The 25,397-nt window shown below is 42.9% G+C and overlaps 1 protein-coding gene across 4 annotated transcripts in view; it reads left to right on the top strand.

Moving 5' to 3' along the window:
* The window catches only part of ltbp4 (latent transforming growth factor beta binding protein 4), an 81,826-nt gene that overhangs the window by 32,873 nt on the left and 23,556 nt on the right, over positions 1 to 25,397 (top strand). For 3 of the 4 annotated variants that reach the window (XM_030066729.1, XM_030066731.1, XM_030066733.1), the window contains 14 exons: positions 4,619 to 4,678; positions 10,498 to 10,620; positions 13,774 to 13,950; positions 14,151 to 14,279; positions 14,967 to 15,299; positions 16,495 to 16,668; positions 17,638 to 17,769; positions 18,008 to 18,133; positions 19,945 to 20,058; positions 20,972 to 21,091; positions 22,519 to 22,632; positions 23,005 to 23,124; positions 24,366 to 24,488; positions 24,576 to 24,695. In XM_030066729.1, coding sequence (XP_029922589.1) covers positions 4,619 to 4,678; positions 10,498 to 10,620; positions 13,774 to 13,950; positions 14,151 to 14,279; positions 14,967 to 15,299; positions 16,495 to 16,668; positions 17,638 to 17,769; positions 18,008 to 18,133; positions 19,945 to 20,058; positions 20,972 to 21,091; positions 22,519 to 22,632; positions 23,005 to 23,124; positions 24,366 to 24,488; positions 24,576 to 24,695 — 1,965 coding nt within the window. The remainder of the gene's footprint in view (positions 1 to 4,618; positions 4,679 to 10,497; positions 10,621 to 13,773; positions 13,951 to 14,150; positions 14,280 to 14,966; positions 15,300 to 16,494; positions 16,669 to 17,637; positions 17,770 to 18,007; positions 18,134 to 19,944; positions 20,059 to 20,971; positions 21,092 to 22,518; positions 22,633 to 23,004; positions 23,125 to 24,365; positions 24,489 to 24,575; positions 24,696 to 25,397) is intronic. The other variant, XM_030066730.1, reaches the window with a different exon arrangement.

The raw sequence follows: 25,397 nt of genomic DNA on the forward strand, positions 1-25,397 counted from the left end.
ATAACAGACATTGCATACAATATATTTACTGAGACATATTGACATTTTGATTCTGATTGCTAACTTTGTTTTACAGTGAGCCCCTGAAAGGAGGCAGGATGCACTCGGGGAAGATTCTGGATCCCAAACAGTTCATTAATGTTGCTGCCTTGTAGCCTGTTGTGTCCTCAAACAGTTAAATTCAGTAATAATCCAAGAATGGTGACCTCCAAAGCTGTCATTTACTTTAATCTTTCCATGTGTGCTTTACAGGCCTTGTTAACAGGCTTTGTTTAGTCTGCTCCTACATCAGTTTGTCACCTTCAGATGTAGGTTTTTGTCTTTTTTTTTTTTTTTTTTTAAATAATGCATTTAATTTCAGTACAATCTGCTGAGTTTATCCATTAAAACATTATTTGAACTACATGCAATGGCGTCATAATTGCATAAGATGGCAAATTAAATATGCTTAATATTAAAAATTATTATACAAAATGAAGGTTTTTTGAAATAGCATTTTCCAAATCAGTGTAAAATAATGACAAAACTGTACAAAGTGTAATTTTATCACTTAATTTTGAATAGGTACATTAATACTACATATTTAAAGCCTTTAAAGGTTTATTGAATCATTCCAATTAAAATACAATTATTTTTTATGTGTTTGACGGAGTTGAGATATGACAAAAGACAAATCAGATCAATCTAAATTTTAATAAATAATTATTTCATAAAAAACTTGTTCCTTTACATGGTATGATAGGTCACACCAGTGTTTATAAGTAATTTCATTTCAAAATAATGATTAACTAATTTTAAAAAGTAGTTTTGTCCTTAATCTCAAGAATCAGTGAGTTCACATTTTATTTTGTTTTGTAATTTTGTTGTAATTCTGGACTGACTGTGAAATACAGAAAATGTATTTCCTTCAAATATTGCATCTGTGTTGAAGGAAGGAAGGGAGGAAGCAAAGAAGAAAGGAAGGAAGGAAGGTGGGAAGGCAGGCAGGAAGGAAGGAAGGAAAGAAGGAAGGAAGGAAGGAGTGAGGAAAGGAACAAAGGAAAGAAGGAAAAAAGGAAGGAAAGAAGGAAGGGAAGATGGAAGAAAGGAAGCAAAGAAGAAAGAAAGGAAGGCAGGCAGGAAGGATGGAAGAAAAGGCAGGCAGGAAGGAAGGAAGAAAGGAAGGGCTGAAGGAAGGAAAGAAGGAAAGAAAGAAAAAGGAAGGACAGAAGGAAGGGAAGGTGGAAGGAAGGAAGCAAAGAAGAAAGGAAGGATGGAAGGAAGGGAAGGTGGAAGGAAGGAAGCAAAGAAGAAAGGAAGGATGGAAGGAAGGAATGAGGAATGATGAAAGAACGAATTAAATGAGCCATGAATGAAAAGAAGGATGGAAGAAATGAAGGAAGGAAAGAAGGGACAAGATCAGGCAGGAAGGAAGAGAGGAAGAAAGGAAGGAAGGATGGAGGCAGGACGGACTGAAGGAAGGAAAGAAGGCAGGCAGGAGGGAAGGAAGGAAGAAAGGAATGACTGGAGGAGGGAAGGAAGGAAAGAAAGGAGGGATGAGGAAGGGAATGAAGGAAAGAAAGAAAAAGGAAGGACAGAAGGAAGGGAAGATGGAAGGAAGCAAAGAGGAAAGGAAGGAAGGAATGAGGAAAGGAACAAAGGAAAGAAGGAAAAAATAAAGGCAGGAAGGAAAGAAGGGACGAGGGCAGGGAGGAAGGAAGGAAGAAAGAAAGAAAGGCAGGAATGAAGCAGTGGTGTCTCTCCACATTAAAAGTCCCATCACAGAACGTTCCTCTGATCTCCTCCCAAAGCGAGCAGTGGGATTTTAGAGCTGCCACATCATTTCTCCTTCCTTTCCTCCAGCCGCTGGTTTCCATTCATTCCACTACGATATGAACATGAACTTTCAGAGCCTTCACACTTTCTTCACGCTTCAATAAAGTCCTCCACATGAGTTTTCCTAAAAGCAGCAGCACTGTTGTGTTTTCAGGACTTTTTCACACTGAAACGCTCCCTCCTCCTCCTCTTCCGCCGGGGAAAATAGTCCCTGAGTGGGGAAACATTTTCCTTTCCACAGCCAATTCTCTGAAATCTGTAGCTCCCTGCAGGATTTGATAAATGGTTTTCTGACGTGTAGGACTGGGGGGTGGGTGAGCGGGGGGTACCACATTTCCCATCAGCCCCGGCACTTCCTGCCGCCAGGACGAGGCAGCAGCTCTGATGGACAGACTCGCTGAGCGCCGTCTCCTCCACATTTGAGAGGACTCGAGTTGTTCTGGCCAAAAATAGCATCGCAGTATCAGTGTGGAGGTGTTTGGCCAAAAATAATATGTTAACTCACCCAAACACACACACACACACACACACAAAATATTTTCTCTCTGTGTCTCTGTGAAACTCTAATGCTTTATGACTGTAATATTTTGGAATTATTCCACCAGGAGCCGCTTATATAACTATGTGACATTATCTCACACACACACACACACACACACACATACACAAGAATGCACTAGTTCTGTTCAGTAATGATGCTTCCATGTTCTGTTGTAGAGCTGACTAACAGTTAAGGAATGCAGCTCTGTGGGACTTGGCCTTTAGCACACACACACACACACACACACACACATACACACACACACACACACACACACACACACACACACACACACACAGAGGAGGTGATGTTAGCTCATTATTTGGCGTCCAACTTCATATCATCCTGTCAAATCAGAAAGAATGACGCAACACACCTTTAATAAGATGACTAGAAGAAAGAAAGGAAAGAAAGAAAGAAAGAAAGAAAGAAAGAAAGAAAGAAAGAAAGAAAGAAAAAGAAAGAAAGGGAGGAAGAAAATAAGGAACAAAGACAGGAAAGAAAAAGTAAGGAATAAAGAGGAAGGAAAGAAGGAAGGAAGGCAGGCAGGAAGGAGGGAAGGAAGGAAGGAATAAAGGAAAGAATGGACGGAAGGTGGGAAGGAAGGAAAGATGGAAGGAAGAAAGAAAGAAAGAAAGAAACATAAGGAAAGATAGAAAGTCAGAAACCCACCAGAGAAAACAAAACCAGGGAAGTGAGAACAAGTGAAGCAGCTGTCAGGCAGCCAGTGCTGGAACACACACACACACATACACACACACACGCACGCACGCACACACACACACACACACACTCATGCACACACCCTCGCACGCATGCACGCTCGCACGCATGCACGCACACACACACACACACACACACACACACACACAGGCGGCTGTCTGTGGCCAGCTGGATTATCTCTGGTATTTCTGTGGAGGTATGTGAGACAGCAGCCAGGAGGCAGACAGACAGGAAGTGGAGCTGAACACAGGAACAGCAGCTCCTTTAAAAAACCATCAACTGACAGATAGACAGGCGGACAGACAGACAGGCAGACAAATAGACAGACAGACAGGTGGATAGACAGACAGGCAGACAGACACATAGACAGAGAGACAGACAGGTAGACAGACAGACAGACAGGTAGACAGATAGGCAGACAGGCAGACAGTCTTTGCCGCTGCTGGCCTCCGGCTCGGCGTCTCAGTCAAACACAACTAGAACAAACTGCAGAAAACACAAGACCCAGCTTTACACACACACACACACACACACACACACACACACACACACACACACACACACACGGTGCTATGCAGAACGCTCCTCTGCACTGTTCTCCGTTCTCTCTTTATGATGCCTAGCTCGCTTCATCTGAAGTCGTTCTCTGGTTCTTTGGTTCTGTCTTTGTTCTTTGGGTTCTTTGTTTATCTGGACCTTTGGTTCTATGGTTCTTCCATCCTTTCTTTTTTTGTCTCTTTCTCTGGTTCTTTGGCTCTTTGTTTCTATGGTTCCTCTCTGGTTCTCTGTTCTCTGCACTCTCTTTCTGCTCCACTTCATCTGATGTCTTTTGGTTCTTTCTCTGATTTTTTGGACTCTTTGTTTGTCTGGTTCTGTGGTTCTTCCTTTCTTTGTTTTCTTTGGTTTGTTTCTCTTGTTCTTTGGTTCTTGCTTTGGCTCTTTCGTTGATTCTTCTGTTCTTAGTTTTTTCTTTCTCTGGTTCTTTGGTTCCTACTCTCCTTGGTCCTGTGGTTCATTGGTTCTTTGTTTTTTTGGGTCTTTCTTTCTGTTTCAGCTCTTTCTTTGATTCTTTGGTTCTTTGATTCAGAATCATAAATACTTAATTGATCCTTGAGCGGAAATTGGGTCCTTTATTTGTTTTGTTTTTTTTTCTTTGTTGTTTCTTTGGCTCTTTGTTGTTTATCTGGTTCTTTTGTTAACTGGTTCTTTCTTTGGTTCTTTGGTTCTTTGATTTGTTTTCACTTTTTCTAGTTTTTCTTTGATGTTTTGTGTGTAGGGGGTTTTCTTTGGCTCTTCCTCTGGTTCTCTGGTTCTTTGGTTCTTTCTGTCTTTGTTTTTGGTTCTTTCTTTGGTTCTTTCTCCTGTTCTTTGGTTCTTTGGTCCTTTCTTTCTCTGGTTCTTTGGTTCTATGCTATACCCTATATCCCGTTTCTTTGTTTCATTCTTTCTTTTCTTTCTTTCTTTGTTGTGTTTTGTTCTCTCTCTGTTTTGATTCGTCTCGATGATTGTCCGATTAATTGATTCAATAATCGTCATCAGGTCAAGGCAACAGTAGCTGCCCTGCGGGCTTTGACAGAGGCAGTGGAACAGAGTGTGTTGGTGAGTTACACACACACACACACACACACACACGCACACACACTTCTCTCTACGTCCCTTTTTGCAAATTTTCATTTTGTTTCCCCAACGTTTCTGGTGTGTGACCAATGTGTAACTTGTCTGGAGTCTGAAAACTGAGGATCTGTCTTCTGCTTTTGTGGTGGCTGGTTATGAACAAAAAAGGAAAACTTTACACTTCCCATAAGACAAGCTCTTTAGGCAACATAAAAACCTTTACACGCAGGACAGAATTCCTGTGGTCTCGTGTTAAAAGTACAAATCACAAGACGTCCTCTGGTGACACCAGCACCGTCCAGAGAGGGCGTTTCAGAAGAAACAAACAGAAATCAGCCCTCAGATGAACAGAAGGTGGATGGGAGTTCCTGCGTGGTTCCAGCAGCTTCTCTCAGGTTGTTGATCCTGCCGCTGAGGTCTGCCAGTGAACTGAAGATTTATCCGTCGATATTATCCTGAAAAGTGTTAGCCAGGTTGCTAACTGCCAGCTCTAAGTGGCTGCTGCTTCCTGAAGGCTGTCTGCACACTTTATCCCTCCTGTCGAATAAATACTTTGCCTGATAGCAAACTGTCAACAGCAGACAGTTTATGCTCTTTGACCTGCACCCAGACATTCAAATGAAGATTCATCGTTCAGTGTGAGCGGCCAGCTTGTTCCCTGAGGTCTGCCAGCGCAGCACTGAAATTGTGTTGATATTGTCCTAGAAAGATTTATTTAGCCAGCTCGCTAGCTGTTAGCAGCAGGCAGATCCGCCTCAGCACCGGGAGCTGCAGGCTGCACGCCGGCACCTCCAAGTTCCAACTTCACTACCCAGAAATCCTGCAAGACAACATTAAAATGCCATTATTAAAACACAGGCTGCTGCTCTGTGGTGACTTAACCCTTTGAAAACCAAAGCAAAGTTGCTTGACTTCTGTCAAAAAAAAAAAAAAAAAAAAAAAAAAAAAAAAACATATAAAGAAATGTAGCAAGGCATGATCTGAAAACTTGCAAGAAATTAGTAAAAAGTTACAAGAAAATGACCCTGAAATAAGTGAAAACATAAAGGAAGAAAATCACCTCAAGTTGCAAAAAAGAAAAAAAAAGAGCAAGACAGAGTGAGAGAGAGAGAGAGAGAGAGTCTGTCTCCTACTCTATTCAACATTTATATAAATGAATTGGCTAAAAACCTAGAACACTCTACGTCCCCTGGTATCACCCTAGAAAACACTGAAATCAAGTGTTTGTTATATGCTGATGATCTAGTTTTGCTGTCTCCTACCAGAGAAGGCCTGCAGCAACACCTGGATCTCCTGCACAGTTTCTGTCACACCTGGGCTCTGACTGTCAACCTGAACAAAACTAAAATACTGATTTTCCAGAAGAGGTCTGGGAATCACAGCCTTAAACATGAATTCTACCTGGACAAAGTCAAATTGGAGCACACAAAAAACTACACATATTTAGGTCTCAATATTAGTTCATCAGGTAGTGTTCAAATGGCTTTGAATGAGCTAAGAGACAAAGTGAGAAGGGCATTTTATGCAATTAAAAGAAACATCAAAATAGATATACCAATTGAAACATGGTTAAAAAAAAAATTTTAAATCAGTAATAGAACCCATCGCTCTATATGGCAGTGAAATATGGGGCCCACTCAGTAGACATTTAAAATTTACTGACTGGGACAACCACCCAATTGAGAAATTCCACGTGGAATTCTGTAAAAACATATTACACCTGAGGAGACGCATTCCAAATAACGGCTGCCGAGCAGAACTGGGTCAGTATCCCCTACAAATTACAATTAAAAAAAGAGCCATCAAATACTATAACCACTTAAAAACAAGCTAACCACTTAAAAACAAGCTAACCCTAACCCCCAGAGTCCCCAGAGTCTCCACTATGAAGCATTAAAATGCTAAGAGAAAAACTTGGAGAAAAGTCCCCTCAGTCAGCTCGTCCTGACTCTCAGCTCCCCGACCTCAACACCGGACCCTCAGGACAGACCCCAAACCATCCGGCCCAATTAGATTATAAACAGACAAAAAGAGAAATACATCACCCACTGGGAAGACAGCACAAAACACCAAAGCAGAATGGCATGTTATTCAGCCTTAAACAGACCATATTCAGTGGCAGAATACCTGAGCTGCGTGTCTGACCACAAACTCAGAAAAACTGAGCAGATACAGACTGAGCAGCCTGATAGCAAACTGTCAACAGCAGACAGTTTATGCTCTTTGACCTGCACCCAGACATTCAAATGAAGATTCATCGTTCAGTGTGAGCGGCCAGCTTGTTCCCTGAGGTCTGCCAGCGCAGCACTGAAATTGTGTTGATATTGTCCTAGAAAGATTTATTTAGCCAGCTCGCTAGCTGTTAGCAGCAGGCAGATCCGCCTCAGCACCGGGAGCTGCAGGCTGCACGCCGGCACCTCCAAGTTCCAACTTCACTACCCAGAAATCCTGCAAGACAACATTAAAATGCCATTATTAAAACACAGGCTGCTGCTCTGTGGTGACTTAACCCTTTGAAAACCAAAGCAAAGTGGCTTGACTTCTGTCAAAAAAAAAAAAAAAAAAAAAAAAAAAAAAAAAAACATATAAAGAAATGTAGCAAGGCATGATCTGAAAACTTGCAAGAAATTAGTAAAAAGTTACAAGAAAATGACCCTGAAATAAGTGAAAACATAAAGGAAGAAAATCACCTCAAGTTGCAAAAAAGAAAAAAAAGAGCAAGACAGAGTGAGAGAGAGAGAGAGAGAGAGTCTGTCTCCTACTCTATTCAACATTTATATAAATGAATTGGCTAAAAACCTAGAACACTCTACGTCCCCTGGTATCACCCTAGAAAACACTGAAATCAAGTGTTTGTTATATGCTGATGATCTAGTTTTGCTGTCTCCTACCAGAGAAGGCCTGCAGCAACACCTGGATCTCCTGCACAGTTTCTGTCACACCTGGGCTCTGACTGTCAACCTGAACAAAACTAAAATACTGATTTTCCAGAAGAGGTCTGGGAATCACAGCCTTAAACATGAATTCTACCTGGACAAAGTCAAATTGGAGCACACAAAAAACTACACATATTTAGGTCTCAATATTAGTTCATCAGGTAGTGTTCAAATGGCTTTGAATGAGCTAAGAGACAAAGTGAGAAGGGCATTTTATGCAATTAAAAGAAACATCAAAATAGATATACCAATTGAAACATGGTTAAAAAAAAAATTTTAAATCAGTAATAGAACCCATCGCTCTATATGGCAGTGAAATATGGGGCCCACTCAGTAGACATTTAAAATTTACTGACTGGGACAACCACCCAATTGAGAAATTCCACGTGGAATTCTGTAAAAACATATTACACCTGAGGAGACGCATTCCAAATAACGGCTGCCGAGCAGAACTGGGTCAGTATCCCCTACAAATTACAATTAAAAAAGAGCCATCAAATACTATAACCACTTAAAAACAAGCTAACCACTTAAAAACAAGCTAACCCTAACCCCCAGAGTCCCCAGAGTCTCCACTATGAAGCATTAAAATGCTAAGAGAAAAACTTGGAGAAAAGTCCCCTCAGTCAGCTCGTCCTGACTCTCAGCTCCCCGACCTCAACACCGGACCCTCAGGACAGACCCCAAACCATCCGGCCCAATTAGATTATAAACAGACAAAAAGAGAAATACATCACCCACTGGGAAGACAGCACAAAACACCAAAGCAGAATGGCATGTTATTCAGCCTTAAACAGACCATATTCAGTGGCAGAATACCTGAGCTGCGTGTCTGACCACAAACTCAGAAAAACTGACCAGATCCAGGCTGAGCGGACACAGTCTGGCTCTGGAAACACACCTGGACTCCCAGGGAGGACAGACTCTGCTCACTGTGCTCAGAGGGACAGGTAGAGACCGAGGAACACTTCTTACCCCGCTGTGAGAAATACAAACCAATTAGACAAATTCTACCGCAAATTTAAAACCAAATAAAGAATTTGATACACTCCCTGATAGAGACAAATTAAAATATGTTTTAGGCGAGAAAGCAAAGTGCTGCACACTAGCAGCTGAATATGTGGCCTCCTGCCACAGACTGAGGGATGAGAACTAAAACACCACACAGGAGCAAACCAACTCTCCTTTCCTGTAAATATGTTTATGTTTACGTTATATATATATGTTTAGCAAGAATAAGTTATGATCAAAATGGTTCTGTTGTGCCACCATGTTCCTTGTGGCCTGATGATTGAAAAATGTTTAAATTGTTGTTTATATCTGTATTGTTATTGTGTACATTGTATCATTAGTCAATTATCCATTTATTTATTTATTTTTTATTTTTACTAATATTATTGTCATTATCACTGCTATTTGCTTTGGCAATATAAGCACTGCCTTGTCATGCCAATAAAACTATTTAAATTGAAAATTTTAAATTGAGAAAGAGGTTTATTTGAAAATCAAAAAATCACAAATCAAAAAAATGCCCAGAATAATATATATAAAGTTATGTTACAGGAACAAAAAAAAGACTAAATTTCAGGTCATTTCCTTGTTTGCGTTTGTTTTTTACTCCTCTCTCTCTCTCTCTCTCTCTCTCTCTCCCTCTCTCTCTTTTCCTTGTAACTTTTTACTAATTTCTTGCAAATTTTTGCCAACTTGCTTGTTAACAAGCATCTAAACCCCAGAAATCTGACGCCCTTCCTGGGTTTCGAAGGCTTAAATGAGAGCAGAGCGAGGTTTGTTGAGTTTCTTGCTCAGGAGAAACGTTTCTATTTCTCATTTTGAATCCATCACTTTCCCACCAGTGACCGAACTGACAAACCTCCACACACACTTGCTGTTCCCGTTCCTTAGCAGAAACCGTCTGTGTTTCCAGCACAGGACGCACAGCAGGTCACAGCGACGCTTTTCAAAATGGGGTCCTGGGACCCCAAGGGGTCCTCAAGTGTCCTCCAGGTGGTCCTCAGCAGTTTAATTTCATTGTGGATTCCAACACCTGTGAAGGTGTGTTAACACAACAAATCTGATCCAGCATCACTAAGGTCACCTTTAAATTTCATCATAAATATAGTTTTCTTGTTTATTTACAAAAATATTTTGTTGCTAATTTTCTAGTAATTTCTTGCAATTTTTTTGGGTCATTTCTTCCCGATTTACTCATCACCTTTTTCCTGTGTTTTTAAAAAAAAAAAATCAAGTGAACTAGCTGAGGGAAAAGGTGATGAGGAAATTAGCAAATTAAATAATGAAATATTAGTAGAACCATTAGGAAAAATTAAGAAAAAAAGAAAATAAACAGTAAATTAAAAATAAAAATAAAAAAAATTGGGGAAAAAATTGAGAAAAAAATAGAAAATTGGAAAAAAAAAAAAAACCTTTGACAAAATTGCAACAAAACTGTATTAAAATGATTTAAATTATATTTTTAAACATCAGATCCATGATGCTGGATCAGCATCAGGTTTCTTTTATTTCAGTGCTTGAGAGATAAAAATTATCTGTGGATTATAGAGATTTGGGGCAAAAAGACTTGAATGGGGGTCCAGGACAAGAGGAAGTTTAAAATCCCCATTGTACAGAACTTTATATCAGCAGTTCTTAATTTTTTTTGGATTGTGACGCGATGACCCCTCGTTTGTGTGTTCACCTGTGTGTGTGTGTGTGTGTGTGTATATTTATGTGTTTGTGTGTGTGTGTGAGTGTATATAGCATATCCACCTATTTACATACCTCTGTGTGTGCTTGCGTGTACATGTGTTCATGTGCACACGTGTGTGTGTGTGTGTGTGTGTGTGTGTGTGTGTGTGTGTGTGTGTGTAGATGTAAATGAGTGCTTGCAGCCAGGGCTGTGTGAGAATGGCATCTGTGTGAACACCAGGGGGAGCTATAGCTGTGTGTGTAGGGCAGGGTACATCCTCGATGCCTCACATGGAATCTGCATCTGTAAGTAACACACACACACACACACACACACACACACACACACGCATCACACACACACACACACACACACACACACGCACACACACACTGACATGTCGGAACGCCACAGTCGCCTCAGCCGCCGGCTTGGGAATGAAAACAGGAATAACGCAGATCCCAGGTCAGGTTTTCCTGAATTCGCCTTAGCACCGAGTCCATCTGTGCTCCAGAAAATATAGGTATAATATTGATATAATATATTGATACGATACAAGTATTGGCAAGTGTTTGTTGTTCCTCAGAAACCAGAAATAAACCACGTGTTGCTCCGCAGTCACGGCGTCTGGTCTGGTCATTTAGAAGCCACGTCTGTTCTGTGCAGGTTGTGCAGTTGAAAGGCAAAGGGACTCATTCTGTTGAAAAGACGATATGAAGATGATCTGCTGTAGTGAAAGTCAATGAAAGCATACATGACATTATTAAGCTGAAATTTGAAATGAACTCTCCAGTTCCAATCAGAAGTCAATTTGAAGAGCAACATAAGCTCCTTGCTCCACTGCAGATCACTGGGACTCAGGTGAGTTTAGGTGCTAAGACAGTTTTGTGAAGCCTGACCGCTGCTCTGCTTATTCCGACTGGCATTCAATGTGGAGGAGGAGGAGGAGGAGGAAGTGGAGGAGGAGGAGGAGGAGTGCTGCTGCAGGATGCTGGTCAGCCTGGGCCCGAATGATACTGAATGAAAATAATGACTGATGCTGGTTCAAACCTTTAAACACCTCCCTGTTGCTTCCCAACCTTGTGTTTTGTCAGAGGTGCGTACTCTGTGTGTGTATGTGTGTGTGTGTGTGTGTGTGTGTGTGTGTGTGTGTGTGTGTGTGTGTGTGTCATTCTGTGTCTAAAATGTTTGGTCGTACTTGCCGTCCTTTTGCCTGCAGATGGAAATGCTGTCAGATAATCAGCCTTCTTGCAGATGACACCATCTTCTCTCTATCAGTTCGCCTCTCGCCATGTTTTCTGTCTCTCTGCGTCACCGTCTGCGTCACTGTCTCTCTCTCAGTCTGTCTGTCTGCCCAGGCCTGGTGTAACTCATGGCCGAGTGTGTTGATAAATCTCAGTGTGTTTTCTGTCTTCTTGATGAGGGTTACTGTGGGTCTGTTTGTGCCTTGTTGGAAAAACTCTGACCTCAAGAAGATCTCCTTTTAAGGTGCTATTTGTATCATTTTCTGATCAGTAAAAAACAACCACATTGAATTTGAGATATTGGTATAAATTCTAGTGATGGGAATCAGCAGCGCCCCCTGAGTTGATACGATTCACCATTGATTATTTCTTGCAGGCTTAAAGACAGAAAACCAGCAGCAAAACAGAAATGCTGGTCATAATACGCCATTCTTGACTTTTCACACCACTTCACCTTTACCTTCTAAAGGAAGCCAAAGTCCTTCCACAGATTTGATTTAAAGTGTGCAGCGTGAATCTCTCTTTTCGTCCATTAAGTCTTCAATTCTTGTGATGATGAAGCTTGATTTTAACGATGCGACGCCAGAGACCCACAAGTTAGTGTTCACAGTTCACACCATTGTAGTATTCGATGCAGCGATGTATTTTTCACCTAGAATAAAATAAAAGTATCTCAGACAAAGTGTCATTGCAGGGTTAGCATAGCCATATAAAAACTGCCCAAACAATAAATAAATCTTTTTGGAACTGAACTGATATTTTTCCCATCCCTAATAATTACCATAAACAAATGAGACCATCAATGAGGAGACTGTCAAATGCTACCTGCCTCTAAGCAATGTTTTTATGTTGTGAATCACCAGGCTCGATGTAGGGACAAAGCTGCTGGATTACTTTATGGCAGACAGGGAATGCTTTACAGCACAAAATAGGAACACAACACTCAGGTAGATTTTATGTGATCGCCCAGGTAGACTTTCGCACCTGTAGACTATGTGAAGCAGTTCTGTTTGGGTTCAGCTTCCTGCCAGTTGACCTTCCTTAAAAAGTCTGGAGGAACCGGCGGTGGTCTGGTGAGATTTTTCAACCGAAAAACTGACCCGACCAATCAGCAGCATTGTAGGGCGGGACGGACATTGTTGATGTCATCAATCTGTGCTGTCAACGTTTTAAATAAATGACCTTAAAGCACAGCAACATCGTGCATCAGATCATGAGGCCGATTATGAGAGTTCCTTGGGAAAAGTCTAATCTATCAAACAGCCCAACTGAATGCATATTTCGCCCAAATATCTTATTGTTTTTTGTTTTTGGCATTTCTCTCTCTTTTTTTTTTACATCTTGTATTTTTATGAGCCTTTTCATCCACATTGTGCATGAGCAGCACAAAGTGTCAACATTGATGGACTTTTTTATTTTAAAATTGCCAAGTTGGACTGATTTGCAGTAACGCTGGAAACTGGCTTCAACCTGGGAACTGGCTAAAGCTGCTGTTGACTGAAACCTGCATCAGTCACAGTGACAGGTTATACTGGTTGTTTGGATTCAAATCCCTCTGGCTGCAGAAATCAGCGAACACGGGGACAATGTCAGGCTGAATGATGGAGTTGAACCAGAACAGTCATTCAGCCTGAATACCAGGTTATCCTCTGAATGCATAATGGCTGTGATGAAGAGCTTTTACAGGCTCTTGTCCTCCCTCTTGTTCATCAGAAGACATGTACTAGGACTGATGCACCAGAGTGGGACAGAGTGCTGCAGCAGTGTCCCTGTAGTGACAGGAAACAACAGGGTTTTGTGGAAGTTGAGTTCTTACTGTTGAGAAACAAAATGCTGCACGTAGCACCTTGATGTCACATTCTGATGCGAGGTTTCTCACTGCTGAGGAGCTTTCCGTTCACCTTGGTCACGTTGTTTTCCTCTTGAAGTCTAATCAAACTACTGGGATGTGTTTTCAGACCTTGCTTGATCTGTGTCGTGTGTGAGTCTCTGTTGAGGCTGCAGTTTCTTCAAGTGTGCCGCTGCTGATTTTTTCCTGAAGGGGCTGGTGAATGGCATGTACTGATTTCTGCATGCGGGGCTCTGTTCGTGTCTTGGCTTGAAGTTTTATTGGATTTTTCCAAATTCATGAGCCGCAGTACATCTCTGTATCAAGGCGTTATATATTTTAAAGGTATTGTTTGGTCTCCTTTCCTTCTGTCCTCCCGTCCACAGCTCAGAGTGTGATATCAGATGAGAAGAGTCAGTGTTACAGGGTTTTGGGTTCGGGTCGCGGCCCGTCCTCCTGCTCCCTGCCCATCCTGAAGAACATCACCAAGCAGATCTGCTGCTGCAGCCGAGTGGGCAAGGCCTGGGGACCCGACTGCCAGAGGTGTCCTTACTTTGGCTCAGGTGGGTGACTGCAGAATAAAGCAGAGAAAACAGAGGAAAAGGACGCAGAACAAGAACAAGGCAGAAGAGACTGAAGCACCCAGAGAAAAGTGGCTGTGATGACCAGCAGTTACTGAAGCGCTCTCTCTCTCTCTCTCTCTCTCTCTCTCTCTCTCTCTCTCTCTCTCTCTCTCTCTCTCCCCCTCTCTCTCTCCCTCCAGTGGCATTTAAGGAGATCTGTCCAGCCGGGCCTGGTTACCACTACTCAGCTTCAGCCCTGCAGTTCAGCCAGAGAGTCTCAGAGCAGCTGGGGAACGGAAGAGCTCCTGTTGTGAATGAGAGTAACCAAGGTAACCAGAGAAACCAGGGTAAACAACGTAACCACAATAAGCAGAGTAACCAGGGTAACTACAGTAACCAGGGTAACCAAGGTAACTAAGGTAGCCAGGATAACAAAAACCAGTGCAACACTGAAATTTAGTGAATTGGATGTTCTTGTAAACCAGGATGCACATTAAACCTCTGAAACCTGAATGAAATTTCCTTTACTTCTCTCAAAAATATTTTAAAACTTCTACTTCGGCCTATGAGGATGTTTTTTCTGTTTGCTTTCTTTATCAGAAAACAGACTCATGATATTTACATACTTTACTTTTTTTTATATATATATAATTTTTTATATTTTTGTATACATACCATTTTTTAAAATATACCTTTTACTTGTTGTTTCCATATTGTTTTTATTTTATTTTATTTTTTACTTTCTAAAACTTTTTCTTTTGTCCTCTCTTTTTAAAACATTTTTCTTTTAGGGTTAGTTTTGTGTGTGTGTGTGTGTGTGTGTGTGTGTGTTTGTTCTCTTTTAAGACTGCTTAAAAAAAAAAAAAAAAAAAAAAACAGCAACAATCCATCTTCACAGGCTAAAGCAGTGATTTTTCAAATATTTTTGAAAAGAAATGGAATTGTCTTCAGAGGGTCAAAAAGAAAAGGCGAGCCTGTCTAACAGACTAACAGCTGCCGCCCTCCTCCCACCACAGTTTCCAGCTCCAGCGGCGGCTCCTCCACCGGAGGACAGCCTGCAGGTGGAGCTTCTGTCGGCACTGACAGCTCGGTCTCTGTTCGAGGTTCAGCCGGCAGCAGCTCTGTCAACACCCACAGTGGAGCCGGCCAATCAGCACGCGGCAGCTCGGTGACATCACAGGCCAGTGGCTTGCCCCCCACCAGGCCTCAGCAGCCGGGGGGCGGCGGTGCCACTCCTGCCCAGAGTAAACCTCCGAGTCCAGGCAGGACCCAGCAGACCCCCGACACCTCCTGGCCCCGGGTGGAGACAACAGCAGCGAGGCCTCAGCCGCCCTCCACTGCAAGTCAAGGTGACACACACACCTGTCTGAGGGGCGCAAACACATGCTGAACAAACAAACAAACAAAATCACATCAGTAAAGAATCAGTAAAGAATGACAGTGTTGTTGCTGGCAAAACTAGACAGGACAAAAAAAAATTGCGTTAACAAATCCTTTAGTACGTATTAGGTAGTGTGTATTAGGGCCATTATAGCAAGATAACAATTCTGAGATTAAAGCCATAAATTCATAAGAAAGAAACTGATATTCTCTGAGATTAAAGTGATAAATTCACAAGAAAAACTTCACAAATTTATGAGAAAAAAACTTGAACATTCTGAGATTAAAAATTCCAAATCACAAATTTACAAGAAAAAATCAGTGAAAACTAGTTTGTTCTCCTCCTGTGGGATCCAGTCAGAAGGAAATCCTGCTGGTTTGAGTCCAGAATCAGCATCTTCTCCTCAGCATCTGGACTCTGAAGAGACGTTGCTGTGACTTGGGCCGATTCAGAAGAAAACAATCTGCTGATTCTGGGCTAAAATCAGCAGGATCTCCTTGTTCCTGAATCCCATGTCAGAGTAGAATCTGCTGAGGTGACCAGCTGCAGGCCTGATACACAGCCAGCAGGGGGCAGCACAGGTGGGGCCACGGACAGAGAGGAGGAGAAAGACTATTTCTTTTTTTTTTCTTTTCTGTTTTTTTTTTTCTCATAAATTTACCACTTTAATCTCAGGAAGTCTTTTTTAAGCCCCACCCCAGGCTCTGTAAGTTTTTTTTTTCCCTCCCCACAATAATAATAATACGCCATCGTAATTTAGTCTCCTGTTCAGTTTTAATATCCCACTGGTTTCCCTCTGGTGCAGTTTCAGTAGGATCAAGCCACTAGGATCCAGAAAATGACACGTGATTCAAGAAAATTCTGGAAACAAGTTGATCAGCGTCAGAAACAAGTGGGATTATCTCATCCCACTGGCAGATTTTTTACCGTGTTGGAAAAAAACAACAAGATTTTAACACTGAATATGAAACAGAACGACTTATTAAGATGGACATACAAGATGAGCTTTGCTGACCCTTGAGGGTAAATAAGGGTTGAATTGTGACTGTGGGTTTAAATGACTCTGAAGGTGTGTAGTGATGGTAGAGAGGGCAGCCGTGGCCGTAGAGTTTCTCTAAAACAGTCAAATGCATCTCAGCAGCTTCTTGGTTTTGCCCTCGCAGCAGGAAGCGGCTCCTCCTCTCGGCAGGACCAGACGGCGGGTCGGGGCGACTCCCTGCCGGCTCCAGCCCAGCCAGAGAGCCCCGTCGCTGGGTCACGGCCCGGCGGAGCGTCGCCTCCTCTCCAGAGCAGACCGGCCGTCAGCCCGACGAGTCGTCCCACCCGAGTCCAGACCGGTGAGTAGAGCCACCACCAGACCACAGCGGCTGCTCCCCCCCCCCCCCCCCCCCCTCCCCAAAAAAAAAAAAAAAAAAAAAAAAAGCAGAGCAGAGGACTGGGGGATGTTTCTGTGGTAACGACTACTTTTCTAATTGGTGGGACTTTGCCAAAACTGGTGGGTTTTGTCTTTTTTTTTTTCACATGGAGCTCCGAGTTAAACATCTTTGACACTAACTCACTGTGTATTATATATAAAAGATATTTTCATGCTGCAGCTGTGTTCCAGAGTTACAGAGGAGGAATACCAGCTGACACACACACACACACACACACCTGTGTCTACACATGTAAACCATTTTCACATGATTTCTCGCCAGCTGACATATGACTCTGAACAATGGATCACTGTCTCTGCCGAGGAGCAAAACACTTTATTCACTTCGGGTCCGAAGACGCTCACACACAAATCACTGACATTTCATCATCTTCATCTTCCTCACCTCCTGCCCTGATAGAAGCGCTTGGCAGGGCTGATCCACATTATCACACACATGTAGGAGGCTCTGCGCTGGGTTGAACCTGTTTGGATAAGATAGAGCCGGCAGAGTGACAGGTCACATTTTTCCTCATATAGTTTCTACCTGCCGCTCCGTGTGAGAGTAACACCTCCACCAGGTGTGGCCATGAACTCAAAAAAACATCACCGATTTGACATGAAAAAAATGTATGAAGGATGACTAACAACAACACATTTGTTTTGGTTTCACTTTCAACACTCCCTCCCTCCCCTCCCTCCAAAATGATGGAACTATTTTCTGCCTGAGCGCTGCCACTCTAATGTGTTTATTGTTATTGCTATTGTGTTTTATTGTCATCATTATTATTATTGCTATTTACAGGAATAAGTTTAATGGAAAACATGAAGTCCTGCTGATAGGGTAAAAATGCAGAATAAAATGTGTGTGTGTGTGTGTGTGTGTGTGCAGCAGCACGCAGTGTGTGTGAGACCAGGCCTGGTGTGTGTGGACATGGCCGCTGTGTGGACCAGCCAGATGGAAAACACGTGTGTGTGTGTGATCAGGGCTTCCAGCCCAACAGTCAGCGCACATACTGCCAAGGTGAGAAACACACACACACACACACACGCACACACGCACACACACAGGCAGTGTCCAGCCTTGCACTGTCTGCGTTGATGTGGCTGATATTTATCAACACGTTTCTGTCAGTTAAATCTGTAAATGTGTTCGTGCTAAACTCCACATGTGCACTTCCTGTGTTTATTACATGTGTGTTTATGTAAACTGCAAACGTGTGTGTGTGTGTGTGTGTGTGTGTGTGTGTGTGTGTGTGCAGACGTGGATGAGTGTGCGCGGTCTCCAGCTGTGTGTTCAGTAGGACGGTGTGTGAACAGTGTCGGCAGCTACAGGTGTGTGTGTCCGCCTGGATACAGGAGCAACAGCCAGCAGACCGACTGTCAGGGTGAGGGACGGCTTCACAGCATCTTTTTCACACACACACACACACACATACACACACACACACATGCACACTTGAGAGATCAGGATATCTGCCACAGGTGTTGGGATTAAGAGGAGGTCGGTTAGCACAGGTAAATTTCCAGCCTGTTCAAAAAAAAAAAAAAAAACAACTCTTCTCTCTTCACTGTGACTGTCTAATAAAACGTAAAAATTCCCCCAAATTATCGTGAAGCAGCAAGAGGCCTTTATTGTGAAGCAGCTTCAGGAAATGCTGTGTGTTTGCATGTGATTTTAAACAGCCAGACACAATTCAGAAACCTCAGGATCTCCACTAGAAATAGAGGCTAATACTCATTATGGCCTTGAGAAGGTGGACTCAAAATGAACTCTGTCTTCACATGAGAGGAGGAGGAAAATTTATTTTCCTTTGAAGAGTCAGGAGCTGAATACCTGTGTGACTTATTGATCGCATCGGACCACAGCTGCTGTAGTTTCTAAGGAAAATAAATCGTCCTGCCTCCGTCTCTCTCTGTGTGAAAACACAGACGGTCGCTCTGAGTGCACTTTGTCTTCTCCGCTCCTCTAATGGAACACACTGACCTCCCCTCTACATTAGCAGGAGGAAATAAACACTACATCGTCAGCCTGAGTTTGCTTTCATTATGATCAGTATCACTTCTGAAGGAGCTTTATGTAAGACTGTAGCCCAAACCCGGAGGAAATCTACACCCAGCAGTCCTCTCACATTTCTTAGACCTTTTACCAACACTTAGTCATCTCTTGCACGAAATCTGAAGTGAACCAGCCAAAGATTTAATTGAATTACTTTGATTTATTTCTGTTGCACATTTCATACCAATGACTGCAGCACCATATACTTGACAAATAAAAGAAACAGTAAAATGCAACTCTAAAATAGAATGAAAAAGTATAATAAATATTGAATTAATGTACAAAGTGTAATGTAACAAAAATACAACATAACAGTGCAATAAAAGGCACTACCGTAAATGCTGGCACACAAACTAGTAAACCTAGTGTTAAAAGCCATGGAAAGAGACAAGTTTTGGGTTTCTTTTTCACAGTGCTGAGTGATTCGGGGTCGTAAGGTGATGGGGCGAAGGCTGTTCCAGAGTCCGGGGCCGTGCAAAAGCAAATTACCCAGTCTCTGTTTTGGTTTTTATAGGAAGGTTCGACGGGTCTCTGTTTCACAATAAAGTCACTGAAATGACCTGAGGAGCCACTCTGTGAACGGAGCAAAAGAATCTCAGAAACAACTGAACATGAGCAGCCAGTGAAATGCTCTGTCTTTGACCCCTTTATGTCTGGTATTAAGACGGATTAAGATTAAGATTACATGATTAACACAGATTACATTTACTCCTGGTATTACAATGCGTCTCCACTGTCCGCAGTGAGATCCGATTGCGATCAGATCACACTGTACCGTACACGTCACATCCTGGGGGTGAAGGGGGGCTTATGGGTTAATGCCCTTACATCCAGCAGCAGCTCCGTGTCCTGAGGAAACTGCCTGCCTCTTAGGGAAACACTCAGGGCTCGATTATAATCATCTGAGCTCCTGGTCTGCAGAGCGTGGTGCAGGTCACTCAGGGTCCGAGTCTCTGCTGCTGTTTTAACAGTGGAAAACAGGCTGAGCTGCTCCAGGCGCCTGGTTCTAAAGGCTTAAATAATAATAAAGTGATTCATATGTTGAAAGACGCTCCATGTGGTTCAACATTAGATGATAATATGATGTGATATGTGTCGATCCTCATTGTGTCTGTTGTGTTTGCGGACCGAATCCTCCAGACGTCAACGAGTGTCTGCAGAATCCCTGCGGCAACGGTCGCTGTGACAACACGCCCGGCAGCTTCAGGTGCATCTGTCGCCATGGTTACCGGCTACACGGCAACACCTGCACAGGTACGATGGACGATGTACCAGAAAGTCCCTTTGTTTTAGGTCACATTGAAACAACATTTTGCGAGCATCTTGTTTTTTGTCATTTGACACTCAAACAGGATATTGGGGGCGGGGCATCAGAGAGTGGGAGGAGTCATTAAAAGGTCTAAACCAATGGGATGTCAGTTAGGGGGAAAAGGGGCTTTTTACTGGATGGGAGAGGCAGAGGGGCGGGACTATTAAAATCTAAACGGTTTTATTGGTTGGTGGTTTCATCATCATTAAAGATACACAGCTTCATATAAAAGTTATGAGTTTTTGGTATAAAAAATATATCAAATAAAATTGCTGGCATTTAAAAATTATGGTTTGGAAAATTAGCTAAGAAGGTGAAAAAGTCTTTTTACATTTCACAGTATGAAGTTTCTCATTTTTGTTTTTCATTGTACAGTGAAATTCATCATGAGGGCTCTCCTCTGGCCAACACTGCTGCTGAGGAAATATTTTAAACCTAGCAATAAAAAATAACCTTAAACTAATTACAGACAATAAACAAGTGCTGCTGGCTTGGTGCATGTCAGGGCAAATAAATGGAGAATGGGTTACATTTTTGGCCTGAAGGTGGCGGTAGAGGAAAAGATCATGAGGGAACCAAAGTCGACAGGGTTCATCCTCTGGGGAGCGTGAACGTGCACATTTCATGGTAACAACATGGTTACAATAAAAACAAAACAAGAGATTAAAAGAGCAGCTTTAAAACAAACTATGACCTAAAATAAGAATATCACACACAAAAGACATTTTTACTTTCGGTGCATGTGGTAAACTGATGCATGTCCAGGAAGGAGAGAAACATGATTTCCTCACTACTGTGTGTGTGTGTGTGTGTGTGTGTGTGTGTGTGTGTGTGTGTGCGTGTGTGTGTGTGTTGCAGATGTAGATGAATGTGCGGACCCCCTGCGGTGTCCAGGTCAGGAGTGTATAAACAGCCAGGGCTCGTACAGATGTGTCTCCTGTCAGCCTGGGTACGGACTGCTCAACGGGCTGTGTACAGGTAACACACACACACACACACACACTCACACACACACACAACTGATGATTTATGTTGCGTGCTGTCCGGACGGAGCTCACAGGTGATCTAACCTCCTCTGGTCTCTCGGTGGTCTGTGGGTGGTCTGTGGGTGGTCTCTTGGTGGTCTCTCTGTGGTTTCTGGGTGGTCTTTGGGTGGTCTCTGGGTGGTCTCTGCGTGGTTTCTGGATGATCTCTCGGTGGTCTCTGGGTGGTTTCTAGGTGGTCTCTCGGTGGTCTCTGGGTGGTTTCTAGGTGGTCTCTCGGTGGTCTCTGGGTGGTTTCGGGGTGGTCTCTGGGTGGTTTCTCAGTGGTCTTTCGGTGGTTTCTGGATGGTCTCTGGGTGGTCTCTCAGTGGTTTTGGGGTGGTCTTTGGGTGGTCTCTGCGTGGTTTCTGGATGATCTCTCGGTGGTCTCTGGGTGGTTTCTGGATGGTCTCTGCGTGGTTTCTGGGTGGTCTCTTGGTGGTCTCTCGGTGGTTTTGGGGTGGTCTCTCGGTGGTCTCTCGGTGGTTTCTGGGTGGTCTCTGGGTGGTCTCTCGGTGGTCTCTGGGTGGTCTCTGCATGGTTTCTGGATGATCTCTTGGTGGTCTCTGGGTTGTTTGTAGGTGGTCTCTCGGTGGTCTCTCGGTGGTTTCTGGGTGGTCTCTTGGTGGTCTCTCGGTGGTTTTGGGGTGGTCTCTCGGTGGTCTCTCGGTGGTTTCTGCATGGCTTCTGGATGATCTCTCGGTGGTCTCTGGGTGGTCTCTGTGTGGTCTCTCAGTGGTCTCTCGGTGGTCTCTGCATGGCTTCTGGATGATCTCTCGGTGGTCTCTGGGTGGTTTCTGGATGATCTCTCTGTGGTCCCTGGGTGGTTTCTGGATGGTCTCTGGGTGGTCTCTGGGTGGTTTCTGGATGATCTCTCTGTGGTCCCTGGGTGGTTTCTGGATGGTCTCTGGGTGGTTTCTAGGTGGTCTCTCGGTGGTCTCTCAGTGGTCTCTGGGTGGTTTCTGGGTGGTCTCTTGGTGGTCTCTCTGTGATTTTGGGATGGTCTCTGGGTGGTCTCTGGGTGGTTTCTGAGTGGTCTCTCGGTGGTTTTGGGGTGGTCTCTGGGTGGTCTCTTGGTGGCCTCTCGGTGGTTTTGGGGTGGTCTCTCGGGGGTCTCTGGATGGTCTCTGGGTGGTCTCATGGTGGTTTCTCGGTGGTTTTGGGTTGTCTCTTGGTGGTCTCTGGGTGGTCTCTTGGTGGTCTCTCGGGGGTCTCTGGGTGGTCTCTTGGTGGTCTCTCGGTGGTTTTGGGGTGGTCTCTTGGTGGTCTCTCGGTGGTTTTGGGTTGTCTCTTGGTGGTCTCTGGGTGGTCTCTTGGTGGTCTCTCGGGGGTCTCTGGGTGGTCTCTTGCCTGTTTTGTGAGTAAACGTTCTGTGTGTCTCAGATATCGATGAGTGTCGGCAGGTTTCCTGCTCCAACGGTCGCTGTGAAAACTCTCCTGGCAGCTACCAGTGTGTCTGTCACCATGGTTACAGGCTCCAGAACAACACCTGTGCAGGTAAGAGGGGACAGTCGTTTATTCTCATTATAAGGGAGCATATTATGTGTTCACAATTTAAATTCCCTTTAAAATCAAATCAAACCAAATCAAATAACCCTTTGAAACCTGAGCGTATTGGCTTGATTTCTTTGAAGAACACGGGAAAAAGGCAGTGAGCACCTCAGCAAGAAATAAGGAAGAAAATCACCAGAAAATTATTGTATTTATAGATATGACAATTATATATTTAAGACTATGTTACAGAAAAAAATTCTTTTGGGCTAATTTTCAAGTCACTTTCTAATTTTGTATTTTGTATTGTTTATTCATTCTTTTATTTATTTGTGTTTATGTAATGTTTGGGTCATTTTGTCGTGATGTCTGGCTCAGATGTGGACGAGTGTGCCGAGCCGTCTCAGTGTCCCGGTCAGATGTGTGTCAACTCTGTGGGATCGTACCGCTGTGTGTCCTGCCGCCCCGGATACACACTTACCAACAGACAGTGCACCGGTAGGACACACACACACACACACACACACACACACACTCACAGTCACACATGGACTACACTGTGCCCACCACACCACCTGAGTCTGTCTGGCACCGTCCGGGACGTCCCGATCGTTTCCATGTGTTTCTGCACAGCTTGTGAGAAAATTAATTTCTTCTGTTTCACGCAGCGTTCAAACTCTCTGTCATCTTCCAAGCCATTTTCTGTCATGGCGGCTGGTTTATGGTCACCACACCCATATTTCGTCAGGGTTTATCTGGCTTAAATACTGTGCTAATTGAAATTCTCAGTCTGGTAAATTATAGCATTGTGGTTTATTTCTCGACTGGATTTCTGTCCTCCACTGTGTGTGATGTCTTAGTTTATTATCTTTGTGTTTTTGCTCGTGAGGTGGAAATTATATTCCTAGCATCACTTGGACAAATAAATATGGTTTCCTTGTTTGTTCCATCCCAGGTTTTTCTCTCAGGGTTCCAGAGTCCCATTGTGCCCCATAATTTAATTGAATTGCTTAATTTAATAAATGAGCCCTAAACTTCACTTTCATTTGAAAGGATAGGCTCTACAACACTTTGGAAATTTTTTTAGACAAATCTTTATTGTGGGATTTAATTTTAATAGGACTTTTCTTAGACTAACCTTTATCTGCCGGTGCGCTCAGAGCCTTGGCAAAATGTCCTGAAGCAGTGATGGTGAGGCCAAGGGGTGTGTACTCTGTTGTCTATACCAAAATAAATTGATATGTTTTAGTTTGTAATCTTGCTTTTTTAAAATATCGTAATTTTAGTTTTGTCTAGTTTTACTGTGACTGCCCGGTTTACACAGTAATCATGGAGTACGATCACATTCTCTGGCATTCCTCGCAGCAGTGGCTCATATGCATAGAGAAGACACATTATTGCCGTGGGAAACAGACATTTATGTTGCCAAAGCAAAGTATGGAATAAAAACAGCAAAGTGAACATTAAACAGTGGAAATGCTGTTAAAAATACATTATATATATATATATATATATATATATATATATATATATATATATATATATGTATATGTATATATATATATATATATATATATATATATATATATATATACACACATATATATAAGTTAAAGGAAAAATATAAAGATTTAGAGGTGCATTTAAAAAATAACTCTCTCTCTCTCCCTCTCTGTCCCTCTCTCTCCCTCTCTCTCTCCCTCTCTCTCTCCCTCTGTGTCCCTCTCTCTCTCTCTCAGATGTGGATGAGTGCAGTCGGTCTCCTTCAGTCTGTGGTAGAAACTCTGAGTGTGAAAACACAGTTGGCAGCTACAGGTGTCGCTGTGCACCAGGATACAGGCTGCAGGACAACACCTGCACAGGTACACACACACAGACACACAGACACACACACACACACACACATACACACACACACACTGCTCTCTCACCTCCCTCTCTCTCTGCAGATGTTAACGAGTGTGAGGGTGGGGCGTCCTGTCCAGGTCAGGAGTGTGTGAACACGGAGGGATCATACAGTTGTGTGGACTGTAAGGAGGGCTTCCACAGCGTGAACGGACAGTGTGAAGGTACACACACACACACACACACACACACACGCACTGTCCCTGATCTCAGGTACTAAAGGGACTCATCATTCTTGTCTTCCTCACCTCATTTGACCCTCGACAGTTTTGCAACATTTCTTCTTTAACTCTTAAAATTTGACATTTTTAAAAACAGTTCTGTTTTTAACAGGAATTATGAGGAGGTTAAAGGAATACTTCACCCAAAAACTACATGTTTTCTAAGGCTGGGACGATATGTTTATCTCCTAGTTCAATATTATCACAATACCTGAGTGCCCATTTTATATGTATTGCAATTCTTAAGTACTGCGATGTGATTCATTTCATTTTTTTTAATTATCCTCTAGTTTTGTGAAAATTTAGCCTAACTTTGCAGCGATAATTAGTCCCCTCACTGACAACCTAGCATGACATGATTGGTACCGACAGATTCCTCAGGTCATCTTGTTTCATATGATGATACGATTGATAATTGTGAAAAAAAAAAAAAAAAAAGAATCATGATACATGAGTGAATCATTTTTTTTCTGCACCCCTAATATTTTGTATTATTCACCCACCTCAAGTTGTTTTGAATGTCCAATAAAAAAGTTTTGATCTCATTCCTGATACTTGACTGATGGCCAGCGGTCCATGAACGTACGGGACAGCGTATTATTAACCCTTTGATGCATGAATTATGAAAGCCTGAGTCAAGATTTT

This window comes from Myripristis murdjan, chromosome 13 (genome assembly GCF_902150065.1).
Source record: "Myripristis murdjan chromosome 13, fMyrMur1.1, whole genome shotgun sequence".
NCBI classification, from domain to species: Eukaryota; Metazoa; Chordata; class Actinopteri; order Holocentriformes; family Holocentridae; genus Myripristis; species Myripristis murdjan.